The sequence below is a fragment of the Micromys minutus genome (assembly GCF_963924665.1).
Source record: "Micromys minutus genome assembly, chromosome: 30".
Taxonomy (NCBI): Eukaryota; Metazoa; Chordata; class Mammalia; order Rodentia; family Muridae; genus Micromys; species Micromys minutus.
Genome location: NC_137965.1, coordinates 15,451,615 through 15,467,143, shown reverse-complemented (window position 1 = coordinate 15,467,143; position 15,529 = coordinate 15,451,615). Strand labels below are relative to the sequence as shown.

At 39.3% G+C, this 15,529-nt stretch overlaps 1 protein-coding gene across 3 annotated transcripts in view; it reads right to left on the bottom strand.

Moving 5' to 3' along the window:
* OPRM1 (opioid receptor mu 1) overlaps positions 1 to 15,529 on the bottom strand; it is a gene marked incomplete at both ends in the record, with an annotated part of 52,058 nt that overhangs the window by 10,038 nt on the left and 26,491 nt on the right. For 2 of the 3 annotated variants that reach the window (XM_080941982.1, XM_080941980.1), the window contains 2 exons: positions 7,899 to 8,419; positions 9,178 to 9,530. In XM_080941982.1, coding sequence (XP_080798108.1) covers positions 7,899 to 8,419; positions 9,178 to 9,530 — 874 coding nt within the window. Of the gene's footprint in view, positions 1 to 5,163; positions 5,209 to 7,898; positions 8,420 to 9,177; positions 9,531 to 15,529 lie in introns of those variants that run through there. The other variant, XM_080941981.1, reaches the window with a different exon arrangement.

The window sequence follows — 15,529 nt, the reverse complement described above, 5'->3', positions numbered from 1 at the left end:
CAATTCTTTGGGAATAATGATTAAGGATGCAGGTTAAGTTTACAGGATCAGAATGAGACTGGCTTTGTCAAGATTTAGGGGCCTTTGCATAAAAGATCTTTTAGCTGCAATCACAGGGAAGAAAGTTCAGAAAGAAAGATGTTCTTAGCTGTAAGTTGTCATAGGGGTTAAACAGCTGATTTATCATCAAATGCACAGAAGTAATATCTGCTTTCACATTTATTAATTCTGTAAGTTATCAATTGGGGTTTTTTTGTTGTCAAAATGCTTAAAACTATTTTTCTTGATTAATATGTTCTTATTTTTTAATATCATCTTCCATAAACTCTGTTTGCCTGTCTCCCATCTTGAGGGTACCTATTTTAGCACAGTGAGTAGTTGCCCATTTCTTTTGAAGAAACTTTAATATCCCAATGTCCCCCAAACCCAGGGATATTTAAGTTTCCTTAAATCAAAAGAAGCAGATGATTTCTCCTTTATTTATAAAATATTTTTGATCAGTATGAAAAATTGCTGATGTTGGAAAAGTAGGCATAACCAAGGCGGTAAGGGACAGTCCTGCATTTCCTAGCATTCCCGAGATTTCAGATGTGCATAGAAAACATGCAAAAAGAAGTATTGGCTTTGGATCTTAAATGTGCTGTATATATTAGCCTTCCTACCTCGTTCTCTTCTCCTCTGTCTCTGCCTTGCCTCCTTCCTTCCTATAGACAAATGACCCAACTTATTTTTCCCATACATTCATTCTAGGACCTAAGTGCCATTATTTCGAACTGTGAAGTCACTTTTGGCTTGTGTTCCATGGAGAGAAGATAAAGTTAATTTATCAGCCATGCACACTGGGCTGGTAACTGCCTGCTACTTCAGTTCTAGAAGGTCTGATACTATCTTCTGGCTCCTGTGGGCATGACACTCACATGCACTAAAATTCACACACACATAATTAAAAATAAAAACAAAAAGATAGCATCTAATTTAAAAATAGTTGCTATATTTTAAGATTTATGTACAGTAATAGGAAAATTGAGCAGAAAGAAATTAGATATTAGCAATATTGTTTCATCTAATCTTTAAAACTCCCTGCCATAAGAAAAATACACATCAAAATCACCATAAAACTAAAATGAGAGAACCAAGAAGTAAGTCATATTGATTGACAGCCTGGATCATAAAATTAGAAGTAATTTGAGTTAATTCTCAGTCGCTGCCTTTGAACCATGACATTGGATAAATACTTCCATAAAAATTGTTTGCTAAATTTTATAGATTATAATTCATACTGCATATGATTAAATAATATACACTTTTCTAGTTATAAATAAATCAATATATGTTATTAAAGCCAAGTGTGTAAATAACATATTTCTAATTAAACAATATTTTACTTTAATTATAGTCAATAGATGGAACATACTAGCTACTGCTGTTGTCTGTGGTATGTCATTCAAGTAAACCTACATAACTTTAATTTCAGTCATGTACAAAGATGGTCATTCATAACACATACACAATCACAATCACACACACAATCACACACACAATCACAATCACACACACAATCACAACCACACACAATCGCACACACAATCACAATCATACAAACAATCATAACCACACACAATCACAATCACACACACAATCACACACACACACACACACAAACAATTATTGAACCATTTCTCTTTTGAGTCAAAGAGCTGAAAGAGAAGCCATTTCAGCTTCATTCATCAAGAATGCATTAATGTGGTCCAGTACTGTAATTTTGTTGGCTATTCTCATCTGGAGCTTTTGTTATGGAATTGAAATCATTTCCTTCCCAAATTAGCTCTCTGCAGATGTGTTACAAAAACCCCATGAATCTAGTTCTTGAGAGTTATGGAGTTGATTTTAAAGATCAGGCGTTTGCTTTTTCTTCTCTGGGGAGACTGTGGTTTTCTAGCTTTTTCAGATGCAAGTATCTCCGTGTTGCCTGTTTTGTTTTGTTTTTTGTTAATTTTGTCTTTGTTTTGTTTTGGCCTGGTCCTTGGATTGAGATGCTAAAAAAGTATTCTCAAAATGGTAATCAAAGGGTTTTGGAATGGCCCTACCTTGCTAATGAGAAAAGGTAATAAGATGTTAGCTTTACTTTGATGACATGGACTTAACCCTGTAAAAAAATTGATAGAACTGAAGGCTCACTTTCAAAGAAACCTATAATATTTGTGAATCTTGAGTTTTTCCATTGGTGAAAAAGATAACAATTGCTTATCAAATATGGTAGTATCTTAAGGAAAAGATACAATTTATTATTTGTACATATGTGTGTACACTAGGAAGGCATATGCATATATGTGCTTGTGTGTGTGTGTGTGTGTGTGTGTGTGTGTGTGTGTGTGTGTGTGGTGTATGCTATTGGTTAAACTCAGGTGTCTTCTTTTATTTCTCCCTAATTTGTCTTTTGGGACAGGACCTCTCACTGAACCGGAAGCTTGCTGTTTCAGCTCCTCTAACTGGCCAGCAAGCTTCAGGATTCTGTCTGCCTCTCTACCCCCAGTGTGCGGTTCCAGATATGCGCCAATGTCTTGGATTTTTATGTGGCTGATTCAGACTCCGATACTCATGGTTAGGCAGCAAGCACTTTGCCCACTATTTAAATTGGAAATTTTGGAATAGTGTTTTACTTAAAATGAAGATTTGTGGCCACTCATGGTAGCCATAATTCTTTCAAGGATATCTTAAGGATCTTTTATATTCTGGAGTTTACCATGGAGGCAGAGGATTTCTGGTTATGGTGATACCACACCAAAAGAGGCATAACATTGGGGGTGGGCAGAAGGAAACAGCTCTCTGTTATTCTTAAAACCAGTGCTGTTTGTTTAGAGACCACCTGCTACTGATCATTGGATGTTGTATAACCATTTAACCTCTATGAACATTTGTCCTCTCATGCTTATCCATCGATGATGTTATGGGATAGAGATGTGCTGGACCACACCAAATCACCTTTTAGTTTGTATGCCGGCATGGGAAAGTATCATAGCATTCTATTATGGCTATTATTGCTGTATTTAAATAGTAACCAAGCTGACCTAACAGAGTCACCCGCTTTTTATATGTAACATTGACAATTTTCAAAATCACCCAGATAACAAGTAGAATGTGTTTTATAGGGTGAGGTCAGGGTAGAAAGCAGGCAGGAGAAACACTGAGTGGGTAGTGACGTTTTGGGTCTGAAGGAGACTTATGTCACTCAGAGTCCATAGTGGGAAGTGTCCCAAAGCAGAGTCCAGTTCAACGGGACAGCAGGATGGTACGTGGGCAGGGAAACTCAATTGTAACATGAGCAGATGGAACACAGATGTGATCCACCTAATCAAGATTGAAAAGCCGTAAAGACAACACACTGGACATAAAATGAGTTTGGGTGCTGCCGAGGGACCAGGAAGCTGAGCCTGGAATGGACAAAATCCGGACGAGAACATCTTCCTCACTCCGTTCTCAGTGAGGACAAGACTTCTCCAGGACAGGTCTTGGTCTTTAAAAGCGTCTTGTTAAGAATAAAATTGGAAGACAAGGGCACATAAGAGCACAGTTCTGCAAAGTCTAACTTGGGATTAGAATACCTATGGCTGTGGAGGAGAAAGCACACTGTTCACGATTTCTGAAGGTTGGGCCATAAATGTCAGTGTTATGGGGTCGCTGAGTTGTTATAAAAGCAAGAGTTCTTCCATATATACTCAGTAGCTAAAACTCCTCTTATTCAGCCATTCTGGAGACATCTGTGGTGTGCTTTCTAATGTTTCAGGGACAGGGATAGGTAGATACCAGGGACATCAGAAGAAGCAAGATGGATGTGTTCCTACAATTAGGAGGCAATGGGTTAGCTAGCTGTCTACTACAGCGAGAGCAACTCTGACCAGTTATCTTTCCTCTCCCCTCTCTCCATCTCTTGACAATGTGCCCACAGCTCCTGTCATCAAAAGCTAGGGTCTTTCCCCTATTCAGATTTAGATGGATGAGTTACTTGATAGATAATAGGCATGAATGTAACTTGATGTTATTTCCTTTAAGGAGTATTATACTGGCTAGTTTTGTGTCAACTTGACACAAGCTGGAGTTATCACAGAGAAAGGAGCCTCAGCTGAGGAAATGCCTCTATGATATCCAGCTGTAAGGCATTTTCTCAACTAGTGATCAAGGGGGGAGGGCCCAGCCCATTGTGGGTGGTGCCATCCCTGGGCTGGTAGACTTGGGTTCTATAAGAAAGCAGGCTGAGCAAGCCAGGGGAGCTCCTGCTTCCTGACCTGCTTGAGTTCCAGTCCTGACTTCCTTTGGTGATGAACAGCGATATGAAAGTGTAAGCTGAATAAACCCTTTCCTCCTCAACTTGTTTCTTGGTCTTGATGTTTGTTCAGGAATAGAAACCCAGACTGAGACAGGTATCTCTGTGTGTGGGTGAATGTTTGGGCAGTTGCCTGAGGTTGATGCTGGGAGACACCTTGGTCACTTTATATCATTTTGAGGTAGGGTCCCTCAACTGGTCCTAGAGCTCACTAACATGGCTGGTTTCTACAATGTCCCATCTCGTGTTTTCCCAGTATTGTAACCACAGGCAGGCTGTTGCCCCCTACCCTTCTGTGTTTACTGGGACTCTAGAGATCTAAACTCATGCCTGTGCAGCAAGACACTGAGTCATTTCCCTAGGATACTTTGTGCTGTTTCTGTAACCAGGCCTGAAAAAGTGAGCCTGGCTTCTCTGTTCTCTCTTTCAGAACCCGTGGCCAGGATAAAGACAAGCTTGAGGTAACACTCTAAGGGTGAGTATCTGTGAACTTAGCCATTCTTGCGGTAGCTATCTTAGAGCAGGTGACTGAGATCCCTGATGGGGACTGGTTTGGGTGAAAAGAGCTAAAACTCATCAACAGCACAAGCAGAAAAGCCTGGCCCAAATTTTCCTGATGTAGCCTACAGCTGTGGTCCACATTAATGGTTGCTTCTACACGCTAGGATTGGGATAACTCTGCTGCATAAAAAAAACCTTAAGGAGATGCCTTTACTTGCATGTGTGACTCCGGATGTATGGTGGGCATAGAACTTTCTCGTATGGCTTATCTAATTACCTTGACAGCTGCCACATGGTCACTTCACTTTGTGCTGTGTGGACATGGCCTCAGTGTCCATCTGTCAGAATATGGACAGCCTGGGGAGGTTGGACATTGTGGCTCTGATCTGCAGGGTAGGAAGTTGACTAACATGCTTGATGTGTGACACACATACATATATGTGTGTGTGTTCAAATATATATATATTATTGGAGAAAAGACAAATAGACAGAACATAAACACTGATAACTATGACAAACTTATAATACTTCTAACTAATCCAATTAGCCTGTTTCCTAACAGGATGGGCCCCATTCTAAACAAATGAATGAATAAACATGAAACCTACAGTAACACAACACTGCCTGCTCAGATTCTGACCCTTGGGTAATCCCAATGATTCCCATTGGCAGAGAGCCGTGAAGTCCGATTTACCCTTCAGATCTGATTGGAATGGATGCTCAAAATGACCACCACAGGCTTTCCTATTGCTCCAGCCATCCTTACCTGACTGCCTTAACTGCCTAAGGCAAGTCATATCAGTAGAGACTGGGGAATAGGATCTTTGATTTCTGTTCATTTTCAGTTGTATTGGGGCATCTTTTCTGCTCTTCTCAGTCCAGCTCTCCCAGCTGGGTCTTTGGGAGGCAGCCAGTTCCAGGCTAATGCGCTTCTCTGTTATCTGATGCTGAATCTGCTCCGCAGAGGCAGTGATAATGATAAGAGCTAATTGGATGTATTTTTAAAGCAAACCTTTTAGTGACTTAGGACAGACCTTCTCCAATTATCTTCCCTTCTACTCTCTGGCTGTGCAGAAACCGCACTGATGTGCAAACGCCGAGTTTTGAAGGGTGTCGAGGGCAGCAGCATTGGAGAAGCTGAAGGGGAACCGTGTTTAAAACAGGAACGTGCTGGAATAGAGAGGTTGGGGGCTCTGCTTCCATTAGAGGAAGGTCAGGTGGCTCAGGCAGGATAAGAAGGCCCAAGAGTGTCCTAGAGCGAGCTACCTAGCAGCCATGCCTGGGAGGGAAGACACTGCATGACATCTGGGGAGGGGAGGAAGAGCCCAAGCTTTCTTATTCTCTTCCTTTTCTCTAATGAAAGTAAAAATAGTTCAATGCCAAAGACTTGAAGCCCAGTTCGAGATAGATAGTTTTAAATTGCATTTTCTAAAATGTTACCTCTCGGTTGGAGAGAAAAAGAAGAAAAAAAAATCAATTTAAATCTTTACCCTTTCAAAGTGTAGGGGCAAGGGTTTGAAAGCCCCTAAAAAAGGAGGGCGCTCAGAGACAGTGAAAGTGTTATGTATTGATGTGGATAACAGTGAGAGAGATTGAGAGAAGTGGAGAAACCCATCTCTGCCTGACTTTGATTTCTGAGCTGGAAGCAGGGAGATAAATTTGTTAATAATTGCCTTTGAGTTGGGAATGAATCTGCCACCATTACCACCGTGCTCTCCAGGGGTGCTGGCTCGCATGTACTGCATTAGCCACACTTGCCATTTAGGTATGAGCATCATGTCACCTGCGGCAGACTTATCTAGGTTGTCTTACATAAATCTGAGGTCTGTTAGAACGACAGAATGTAGGCTGTGCCTGCTAGCCGTAGTTGAAGATAAGGGGAACAGTGAGAGATGGGTGTGGTGGAGAGACAGAAAGTGGGAGCAGCTACAGTCATGGTCGCTAAGGTTTCCCTCTGGCTGCTCCTCAGCAGGATTTGGTAGTCTTTTTGTATGGATCCTTATAGCCTTGCCCCTTGAGAACACAAAGAGTTTATAACCCAAGCATCATTTACTCAAAGGAGGCTTGAAGTTGAACTCTGTGTTATTACAAAATTATATTCAGTGTTATTTTTAGGTGTGGGAAGGCTTTTGAAATATTTATTTTAATCAATATTAATAATTAAGTCATAAATGCAGTAAGTTTTAGGTTAGGTGTTGAATTATTGCAACACAGCGTATTAGGCAGTTTTAAGGGTATTGGAGATGAGATCTCCCCCTCTTTATTTCTTGTATGGTTACAAAATTGTGAGTGCATCTTAGATCTTCTTGAGAGTCTTGTGGACATAGTAATACATGTCCAAACTTCTAATCAGTCTTAAATCATTTCTAAATAGCAAGGAGACTGTCTAAAATTAATTTTAATACAGTAGTTAGATAATATGCTGGTATTTGCTCTAGAATTCAGATTTCAGAATCTATAAAACAAAGCCTTATCAAATATTAGAGATAGTCTATCAAATACACACACACACCCCATATACAAATATATCTATGCATCTATATACACACATGTATATATATGGTTATTCATAATGGCATATGCATAACACACATGCATATATAATAACATATTTTTTCTCTTTCTTGGGAATATCTTGTACCTATGACCATGGTGGACAATGTTCTTTAACTACAAAATTGGAGTGGGGTTTGATTTTTAAGTAATAGGGATATTAGTGAGATATTTTGGAATATAGAAAGTTGTTAAGTGAATCAAGGTCTCTAAAGTGAGACTACTTCTAAAAGTACTAAAGCCATTTATTTTGCCAAGAAGACAAGGCTCTGAGGATAGTCACTTTTGGCAGCATAATAGATTGTTACCTATCAAACCTTTATATCTAAATGGACTTGTGTACATACACCAAGCACATGTATGTGCCAATCTTCCTAATGCTATGACCAGAATTGGATTCCCTCCTCCCTCTGTTCCTAGGCTTGGCCTCAATTCCCCCGTTACTGACCTCCTTAAAGATTAAAATTTTAGACTCATACCCAATGTTGTATTTTTATATGTTATAATTCTAGAAAGCACATACCTGGTGGTTTGTTCGATCCACTGTATTAGCCGTGGAGGGGTGTTCCCTAGTGTTCTGACGGACTCGAGTGGAGTTTTGCTGTTCGATTGTGGACGAGGTTGGGATGCAGAACTCTCTGAAGCATCGTTTGAAGTTTTCATCCAGGAATGCATAAAGGACTGGGTTCAGGCAGCTGTTGGTGTAGCCCAAGGCAATGCAGAAGTGCCAGGAAACAGTCTGAAAAGTGGTTTCTGGAATCGTGATCAGTGCTTTGATGATGACGTAGATGTGGATGGGGGTCCAACAGACGATAAATACAGCCACAACTACCAGCACCATCCGGGTGATCCTGCGCAGGTTCCTGTCCTTTTCTTTGGAGCCAGACAGCATGCGGACGCTCTTGAGTCGTAAGATCATCAGTCCATAACACACAGTGATTATGAGGACTGGCATAATGAAGGCAAAGATGAAGACACAGATTTTGAGCAGGTTCTCCCAGTACCAGGTCGGGTGGGAGAACGTGAGGGTGCAATCTATGGACCCTGGAAGAAAAGAAATTTCAAGAACAATTAGCAGTGACATTTATTCGTGGCATCAGGTACTGAAATTGCTCCTTTGCCTACTAATACCTTTGACCTGAGCTGATGAAGGTTGTTTCTTACAGACTGGTAAGAAAGGAATTAAAGACATGGAGAGATCCATCCATTGATATTCCGAGAAGTTACTTCCTCTTTTTCCTTCCTACTTTTTCTATTTTTCTGCCCACTTGAATCACATTAAGATCTTACAAAGTGAGAAGTTATGTACGTTTCTCAACGAGTCAGAAATTCTGTGGGATTTATGTTGTAAAAGATATAACCATTGTCCAAAGTTTCTAGGATTTTCCCGGTAATGGGTTCTCCCCTTTCACTGCTGGATGGCAGCTGCCGTTAAGTCAGGAAATGTGAATTTGTCAGATAGGCAACTGCTTAGAAATTATGAGCAAACCTCACTAAAATGTTTGCTTGGCTTAAGCTTTAATTACTTTTGTGAAACTATATTCCCGTTTATGCAACATTTTTTGATGAAGTAAGTACAGAGAAATCAGAAATGAGTAGGTTTTTGTTCTTATTAAAATACCTAGAAGGCTTGAAATTATAGAGAAATGTTTTTGATTTCAAAATATTTAAAGGCATTTTTTTAATTTGGTGTGCAGTTTGACAAAGACACCGGACTACGAATTCTGCTTAGTTCAGACATCGCTGATACTTTCAAACCATAAGTACCCTCATTCCTGGCTCAGGCCCATGTTAACCCTTACCCTGCCTGTATTTTGTGGTTGCCATGAACATTACAGGCAGACCAATGGCAGAGGAGAGTATCCAGTTGCAGACGTTGACAATTTTGGCATTTCGAGGGGTACGGAAATCCAGGGCTTTGACTGGGTGGCAGACAGCAATGTAGCGGTCCACACTCATGGTGCAGAGGGTGAATATGCTGGTGAACATGTTGTAGTAATCTATGGAGATCACTATCTTGCAGAGGATGGTTCCGAAGGGCCACGTTCCCATCAGGTAGTTGACACTCTGAAAGGGAAGTGTACTGGTCGCTAAGGCATCTGCCAGAGCAAGGTTGAAAATGTAGATGTTGGTGGCAGTCTTCATTTTGGTATATCTAGGAAACCAAAGAACAGCAGAAGAATTGATTATGGTAGGCTCCACCTGAAAAAACAGGTAGCATTCTCTTAAGAAAACACCAGTGGTTAATGGAAGACCCTGAGAGCAGACCCAGGACTTTTTCAAAGTAATAGTTGATGTTTATAATTGAGTACCCATGAGATAAATACTAATTTTCCTAATTACAAGCTTTCTTTTTTATTAAATAGTTACTACAATATAAAAATAGCATTTTGGGGTGTTATTTATTTGTTTGAGACAGGATCTAGTGTATCCCAAGCTAGCCTTGAACCTGCTATACAGCAAAGTTGGTCTTGAACTCCCGACTATTCTAACTCTAACTCCCAAGTTCTGGGAACATAAGTTTGCACTGCATCCTTTGTTTCCTTGTTTTAACGCGGCAGCCATTGTGATTGGTGCAATTGGCATAGGGAATTGCCATAGGGAATTGCCATTGGGATAACAATTTAAACATATACAAGATATGTATATATATATACATATATATATATATACACACACACATATATATACATATATACACACATTTAATATATTTTATATAACATACATAATTTAATAAAATAATTTAAAATATATCATATATGAATGTATGTATTCATATATCTCCATATATGAATATATGCATATATGCAAACATATTCTTCCATATGTATATATTAAATTATATAATATACATAATTTAATAAAATTTAAAATATATCCACATATGGATATATGTATTTATATATCTCCATATATGAATATATGCACATATGCAAACATTCCTCTATATGTATGCACATACATTATATACATATAAAGTATTAACCACAATTGTGTGCATGACCCTGCATTCCTCTACATGCACATAGATACACATCACAGGCACATCCATGTGCTGTTCACTATGGAGCATGGACATAATCATTGAACAGGACAGATAAGGGACACGTAAGGTGGAAAGCACTTTGGAAGCCCACAGTTTGTCTTAAAGCTCAAGTTAGAAGATGGTGATAGGAATAGGGAATTCTAGAAGGAAAACAAGAACTGCAGCCAAGGGGTAAAATCCTATCGGGAAATGACAGTATGAGGGAGAAGTAATAGAGAGGCAGGAAGTAGGGGAAAGCGTGTGTTGTGAGGAATAAATCACATCTAGTGAATGGTGAAATAAGCTTTTCTGCCTTATTTGTGAAGCCTTTGTTGAGTTGTTATTGACATGAAAGAAATGGTACATAGCAAGTACAATTTGCTAAGTGTTGACATATGTGTAGTAGTAAAATCACTGTCGTCAAAATCAGTGTTTCGTAAACCACCGCTGTTAGAGCCACTTTGCCACACCTCTTTTGTAAAGAGCTGTTAGAATACAGCTACACCCGTTTATTGGCATCGCTTGGGATCTACAGCTGTTTGATGCACCCACCAGTGGCTGCCTTGAACCATTGCAAAAAGAGACCTGCAAGATACAGCATTTTCCTCTCCAGAAATAAAAGGCCAAACGTCTCCTCTTCACTTCTTCCCTTTCCCTCCCAAACCCCACCCCAGCATTTCCCAAGCAACCACCTATCCTGGTGTGCTTTCTGTCATCACATTTGCATTTCCTACTGATGTATGCAAACAAACATCCAATATGTGTGCCTCTTTGTCTCATTTCCCTGTGTCACTATTTTGATGCCACCCAAGTGGTTGCATGCATCAAAATCCTTTTATCTTGCTAAGAAGTTTTTCCTTGTATGACTGTACCCCAATTCCTTCCTCCAGCCATTTATCAGAAGGAAGTGATTGGCATAGAGCTTTTGAGTGCTGTCTATTAATCTATTATGAACATTCAAGTAAAAGTAATCTGTTTTATTCCCCTAGCTAAATATCTAGGAGTGTTGTCTGTCTTGATGGGCTACAGAGAGTTGAATGGGGAGGTTAGGAACGATACACAGAAACATTTATAATAATGAGATTGATGAAGAAAGCACATTCTCTATGTAGTCCAATGGTTTTTCACGTTTAGTTTCTATGTACTCAAAATCTTAAATGGTATTCCAGCTTTACTCTGGAAAATGACTCCTTTCCACCCTCTATCTGTGAACTGTCCAGTAGGCTCTGTTACTATTTCAGGGCATAAAGATGTTAAGAGAAGTGGGTCATGGGAAATAGAAATAGCCATGGGCTTCAACAGAACCACTATGGTTTAGATGGTTTGATTTTTTTTTTTTTAAACATGACCTGTATATTTACAGTTTTGCTTTCGGCATAATGGCATTAAATCACGAGGGTGCCTTTAAGAGACATGAGTAGCAGGGAATTTTTAGGCTATTAGTTGTAAGTTTTCTCCTCAAAATTAATTGACCTGGTCATTCTAACCCTGGTTAGTTCTTGAGAGAAGGTTGCTATAAAAGGGCAAGACTGACACCTCCATTGCATCTTCCTCTGGCCACGTGTTATATTCCTCAAGCATGAAGAGCTGTCATGATACAGCCTTGATGTGATGCAGAGAAGGGTTCTCCGCAGAGCTGCAGCCATGATGTTTGGTATTTTAGCCCTGAAGGTTGTGATCTATATAAACCCCCTTTCTTTATATATTATCCATTATATATTTCTTTACATAACCATGGGAAATGAGCTAATTAAAACCCAGAGTTTTTTTTTATTTTTCTGGGAAGGTGTGTGTGTGTGTGTGTGTGTGTGTGTGTGTGTGTGTGTGTGTGTGTGAGAGAGAGAGAGAGAGAGAGAGAGAGAGAGAGAGAGACAGAGTCAGAGATAGAAACAGAGAGACAGAGAGAGAACAGCTCATGAGTTTCTTTAGAGGGGCTCAAACATGAGACGTCTTAGTGTCTATAGTTGATAGGAAAATTCATTTGAAAAAAACCCCTACATAGCCACCAAACTCAAGCACTATTGCTGATGCCAAGAAGTGCTTACTGGCAGGATTCAATTTGGATGTTTCTGCAGAGGCTCTGCCTGAGTCATACAGATATAGTTGACGATGCTTGCAGCTAACCATTAGACTGAACATGGGCACCCCAATGAAGGAGTGAGAGAAAGGACTGAAGGAGCTGAAAGGGTTTGTAACCCTATGGGAAGAACAACATAATCAGCCAACTAAACCCTTCAAAACTCCCAGGGACTAAAACACCAACCAATGAGTACACATGGAAAAAAAGAAGGAAAAAATAAATAAAGAAAGAAAAAACCCTGTCTAAGAAGTAAAGAGAACACACGAAAATGTAATATACGAAGCAAAGTTTTCCTTGAGCTTTTTATGTACAGAAGATAGCAAGTTCCTTTTAAATTTCAGTTTGTGTTTAGAGTTTTTCAGTCTCATGAGGTTAAAAACCTAACTCAGCTCCCCAACAGCTGAATTTTCTGGGTTATGGTATTATAGAGCCTCTGGCATAGGAGCTTAATTCAATGTTCCAAGACTGTTTTGGTCTCCATGAACAGCAGGGAGCTGAAACTTTCAGACTGTTTCATGGATATCACCAGGACCAACCAGCTGAGGCTGTTTCCTGAGCTCCACATTTGACACCTGGTTCTTTCTGCAGAACTTGCAGAACAACTGGTGGGTTCCAGATGCAAGGCTACTTTGCTTTAGAACTGTTACTGCCTTAAAGGATTTTAACATAAGAAGATAGAGACGGACAGTCAATTGAGGACATAAATCAGTGTGATTCAGTAAAGACTGTTTACCTGACAAGCATAATTTCAATGGAAGCAAACAGACAAAAATAGAATTATAATTGTGATTTTTTTAAAAAAGCTTTTTAAAGTCACTCACTTTGGTGTCCAAGAAATTTAAGCACTTTTGATATTTTGATAAGTGAAAAATATTTTCCCCAAAGTAGAACATACAACACACACACACACACACACATACACACATACACACACACATACACACACACACATACACACACACACACACACACACACACACACACACACACACACACACACACACAAGCACACATTCTTTTCTTCTCTTTTTAGATAAACTAAAACTATCAGTGATAGACCTGAGACTCAAAGGCATAGCTTTTGACATTAGTCACAGTCTAGAGAGAGGGACTTAAAGCAATTTTCTGACTCATTACACACTCAGTCTTTTCTTTATCCGCTCACTGCCAGGTACTTGGAATGCCTAGTTATTTCAGTTAAAAAAGCATTTCTTCCCTTGGAATGAGGCAATTGTAAAATGAAATTTGATTAGTGTTTACCATGAAAGGAAAGTGATGGGAGGGAATATTACTTTTTCATTCTAAAATGCATATCCATACCACAATATGACATTATATGTGGTTAATACAGAAAATATTACCTGTCAATTAAATCATACCAAGCAAATATTATAAAGAACTTTCTGTTGGCATTTTATAGGATCACTGCTGTTTAATTTTTTTATTATGCTTAGAAATTCTTCCTCTGAAGGGAACTGGAATTTTTTATTCCAGTTACTCATGCTTTGAGTCACATCAGGAGCTTTCTAAATATATGAAAACAATTTGTAGAGGCAGGAGTTTGGGTATACCGCCAGCATTTTCCTACAGTCTTCTATCTGGACAAATGGCTTGCTTTGGAAAGGGGTACTGTTACTCGGTGAATGAGCCTTTCACTATGTTCTGCTGTGGTGTGATGGTGTATATATTGTCCTAGGAAAGTTAAATGAATTATCAGAATTACACAGGGACCCATGAATGAGCAGAATTAGTAGGTAGACAAATTGAAGAATGGATTGTCTTTGCTGTTCCTTTTGCTCGAATGGGTCTTGATCAAACCCATAGATATTAAATACAACCCCTCTGCAGTCTTTATTTTTTTCCTTCATACTGTGTAAACTAAATGGAAGTAAAATGAAGAAAATGAGTGAGATGCTCAAAATGAAGGAGCGAGGCATATGGTCTGGGAGACCCTCTTCTGTACCTTCCTCGTTTTGACTGCTTCTTCTCTACCTAAATACTGTATTTATCTCATTAAACTTTGATGATAAATACATAAAAATATGTATTCTAGATGATTGGTTAACTGTGTTCTTTAAACTTACAAGCATTATTATACAGAAGTGTTTTAGATATGTGTTTGCCTTAGGACCATCAATGTTTGAACTACCAGAGTATCTGTATATATAACCCAGGTCCTGCACTGGATGGAGGCATAGCATAGCTCCTTATCAGTATCTTTCTACTCTCACATGTCTCATGTATATCCTTTGCTTATAAATGTCCATCTTTTGTATGTGGTTGTAAAGCAACTGCTGTCTGTTGCTATACTCATTTCTCATACCATTCCCCCAATTATTATTGCTTTCTAGTAATAGTGAACTATTGATTTTGGTTCACTAAGGGTAAAAGAAGCTTCAGTGAATCAACTATTTGTGTGGTGGTTTACCAGTTGTCTATCTTGCTTTTGAGTTGATCCTTTGAATTGTCGTTAGTTTTTGTTCAGAAACAGAATGGACAGAGGGAGCCCGAAAGCATGAAGACTATGTTTTCTAATCTGCTTTGCTGGCTTTATATCAAATCATGTCTTTCACATGGCTCACCTCTTTCCCCATCATATTTAAGTATTCACAGTAAAGCTGATGAGATTTGAAGAAAGTCTCCTAGCCTTGAGCCCTTTCTAACCTTTTTGGATTTATCAGTTTGAGTGAGGAAGGAAGAGGTTTAATTCTGAAAGGCTCAGTGAGATTCCATTATAAATTCAGCACGATATTGGAAATCTCTCTCTCTCTCTCTCTCTCTCTCTCTCTCTCTCTCTCTCTCTCTCTCTCTCTCTCTCTCTCTCTCTCCCCTCTCTCTCCTCCCTTCCTCCCTCACCCCCTCTTTGCCATGACCTTTGTGTCCATAACCCCACATAGAAATCCATATTTTTAATGGAGCAGAAAATCCTCTATTCAGCATTGTCTTTTCAAGCCCTTGATGAATGAGGTAAATCAAATGAAATAAAAATGCTTGTCCTACATTGCAGGGAATTGTGCAAGTAGAGATATTGTCAAGTGAACACCTG